Here is a 3095-nt window from a genome sequence, read left to right as displayed (position 1 = left end):
AAAAAAAAAAAAAAAAAAAAAAACACATGGAATCGAAGTAAGAAACTCCAACAAATAGCTTAAAGTGACATTAAACCCTCAGATTTTTTAACATAAACCAATTCTGTAATGTGTGCCTTACTGTAATCCATGGTAGTTTCCCTTCTCTTTGCTGCTCTTCCTTTTAAATCTGTATCTCTTCTCATGCTGGGCAGAACTTCTGTTTTGCAGCAGACTGCCTTGTCTCAGGAATGGATACATGGTGTCTGTGTGTAGGTTCACAACCTGAGCCAGCACTACAGTCAGCTGCAAAGGGAAGTTCTCCCCAAGCATGAGAAGACATGAGGATTTAAAAGGAAGAGCAGCAAAGAGAAGGGAAACAGCCATGGATTACAGTAAGGCACACATTACAGAATTGGTTTATGTTAAAAAATCTGAGGGTTTAATGTCACTTTAAGTTGTTAAGAGAAAGACAAAGTGAATGCACCAAATCACTGAGAGCTAACTCCAAAACCAACTCTAAAAATTATTATATATGTATAATATGATAATAAAAATAGCGCAATAGTTTGAAAAATGTAAAAATCATATAAAGTGATTTAAAAAAGGTAAGCACTGTCATATAAGAGAAACTGAAAACACTATACTTTCCCTGTAATTAAAATTACCTGAACATGACATTTCCAGCATTTTTACCATTTCAAAGCTGGAATAATTTTACAATGGCAATATCAAACCAAATGACTAAATAAAAACAATTTGTTACCTGCACCCACGCTTTTCTTTGAATCTTGCCTGGTGCTGTATGATTTCTCCTCCCAACAGTTATTCCATCATCTAAAACTAAATATGCCACAAAAGACCAATAATGAAATATTAATAACTGAGTGGGAGTAGTTATAGACTTAAAGTTTGCAAGCCCATAAAGCTAAGTTAGTTTAATAACTCCTTTTTTAACTAATAAATATAACAGTGCAGGCTTTTTCTTTTTTCCTTGTAGTTGTAAATCCGTTACCAAATGATTATGCCAGTTTTTTCTGTCTCTATGGGCTTAAAATACTTTGGGACAAGAAAACTAGATATGTTTTTTGGTACCCTCTACTAGGCAGCCTCTCAAAAAGTCCTGAAAATAGTTTCTAGGTTAAGTTTGTAAATATATGTTGGTGTTAGATAACATCTAATGTACACTTTTATATTGCACAATTTTCATTGATCCCTGCTTTCATTTATAAAAAACATAAGGAGTCAGAGGAAGTCTTCTGCGGTCTTCTTCTGCCACCCTCTGCAATAGTTGTCATATGTCGGAGTCACAGATGAAGTGAGTAGTGCAAGACTTCCTCTTTCAGCTTCTGTGTTAACAAATAACAGCAGCAATCTAGTGACCTGTCACCTGGGTCCCACACTGATGGAGGTCTGGAAGGGGTCAGGGAGCCCAATGTGACTGGCAGAACAGAAGATCCTCTGCCCAACACTTCTCATATCCCTAAACTCACTGATGGAGGGCTGGATGGTGAAGAGCCTGAGCAGCAACAGAAGTAAGCCATTTTAAGGTGATATGTAATTACTCTTCACTGTCTCACTCTGCTGCATGTTTATTTTTGTTTACTTCATATGCTCAGTGCCAGGACAAGGTCATCTAGTGCCCAGTGTGAAGGTGCCAAACTGTGTAGGGGGTCAGGAATAAAAGTAACGTACAGTCCAGCGAACAGAGTTTAGGGGTCAGAAGTATGCACAGCACTCCCATGATTCTTTACACCCCCTTTATTCATAGCATAGCAGTACGCCAACACACACACGTATAGCCTCTTCAAAAGCCATGCACTTACTGTACCTGGCTGACTTACTCTTTCAGCTAGAGCAGGTTTAAAGCACAGTATGCTAGAGGTGGAGGCTGAGCAGGTCAGGACTCGTGAGGCAGAGCAGATACTGCCTTCCCTCTGTCCTCTAAATCAGTAGTTCTCAACCTGTGTAACCTTAGGAGCCACATTTGTCTTTGGTCACTAAGTCGTGACCCAAGTCGCACTGCACTGGAACGCACGGCATTTCCGATGCGGGCGATCGAACTGTGGATGGGAGGTGCATTTAAGGTGCCATTCAAATGAACAAAGCAACGCACCTCCCGCACCAGAACACACAGTAGGTGCAATTGTGTGGTACAGTGCATTAATCACAGGGGACTGCGTGATTAACGCACTGTACTAGTGTGAATGGGCCCTCAAAAACACTGACAGAAACACACAACCACAGACAATTTCACACACTCACAGACAGTCTCACACACACATATGCACTCTATACACATGCACACTTTTTTTTAAAGATACATCCAGTCTCCCTACCTTACGAGAAATGGAGTGGATCCTCAGCCTGGGGTCCAGTGTTGGCTGCTGTGCTGTGACAGTGCTCCATCCATATGTGCATTGCTTGTAAAGCTCGCTTGTACACCCTGTAGAGGCGTCGGGAGCCAGAATGTGATGTCACTCCAGTCCAGGCACCTCTACAGGGCACGCAAGGGAGCTGTAAGAAATGCACATATGGATGGAGCTCCCATGCGGCCATCCCCCTAGCCCACCTCACTTTAAGCAGACATTCATATTTTTAATTGCTGCGCACTGCGAGAACTGACAGTGCTGCGCTAGGGGCATCAAAGGTCAGGTCAGGTGTCTGTTCTTTCCAACAACCTCTTGCTAAATCATATGCTGATTCATACTGTCATTTACGAGGTTGAACATATTGCTCCCCTTATTAGCCGCCAGCCCACCTGTGGAATTAAATCTAGTGGATGTGGTCCATCAGGGTTTACCAGTCAGCTCATGCTTCTTTAACCCCTTCGTGACTGACGACGTACAGTGTAAACAGACTCCCGGCGACTTTTGCCGCTGGGACTCTGTTTAAACTTGTAGAGGCGACTGTCGGCTTTACAGCAGAAGCGATTCTGGCGACTTACCTGTCGCTAGATCGCTTCTGTGTCCCGAAGAAGGGCCGCCCCCCTCCGCAGGACACCGCCGCCGTGCTTCCCGTGCTCCGTTGCCCCTCCTACGGGCCTGGGACCGGCGTCCTTGGTGTCCACGGGAGGAGGTCGACGAACTTTCGTTCATCGATCCCCTCCCCGTTCT

The 3095-nt window shown here is 43.6% G+C and overlaps 1 protein-coding gene across 1 annotated transcript in view; it reads right to left on the bottom strand.

Annotated features, from left to right (window-relative positions):
* Positions 1 to 3095, bottom strand: part of LOC108799438 (protein KIAA0556 homolog) — a 38087-nt gene that overhangs the window by 23290 nt on the left and 11702 nt on the right. Inside the window, exon 5 of the mRNA XM_018571293.1 lies at positions 746 to 822. Coding sequence (XP_018426795.1) covers positions 746 to 822 — 77 coding nt within the window. The remainder of the gene's footprint in view (positions 1 to 745; positions 823 to 3095) is intronic.

Source organism: Nanorana parkeri, unplaced genomic scaffold (genome assembly GCF_000935625.1).
Source record: "Nanorana parkeri isolate BGI_ZX_2015 unplaced genomic scaffold, ASM93562v1 scaffold1727, whole genome shotgun sequence".
Taxonomy (NCBI): Eukaryota; Metazoa; Chordata; class Amphibia; order Anura; family Dicroglossidae; genus Nanorana; species Nanorana parkeri.
Note: the sequence above shows the minus strand (reverse complement) of the source record. Positions and strands in the feature narration are given on the sequence as shown.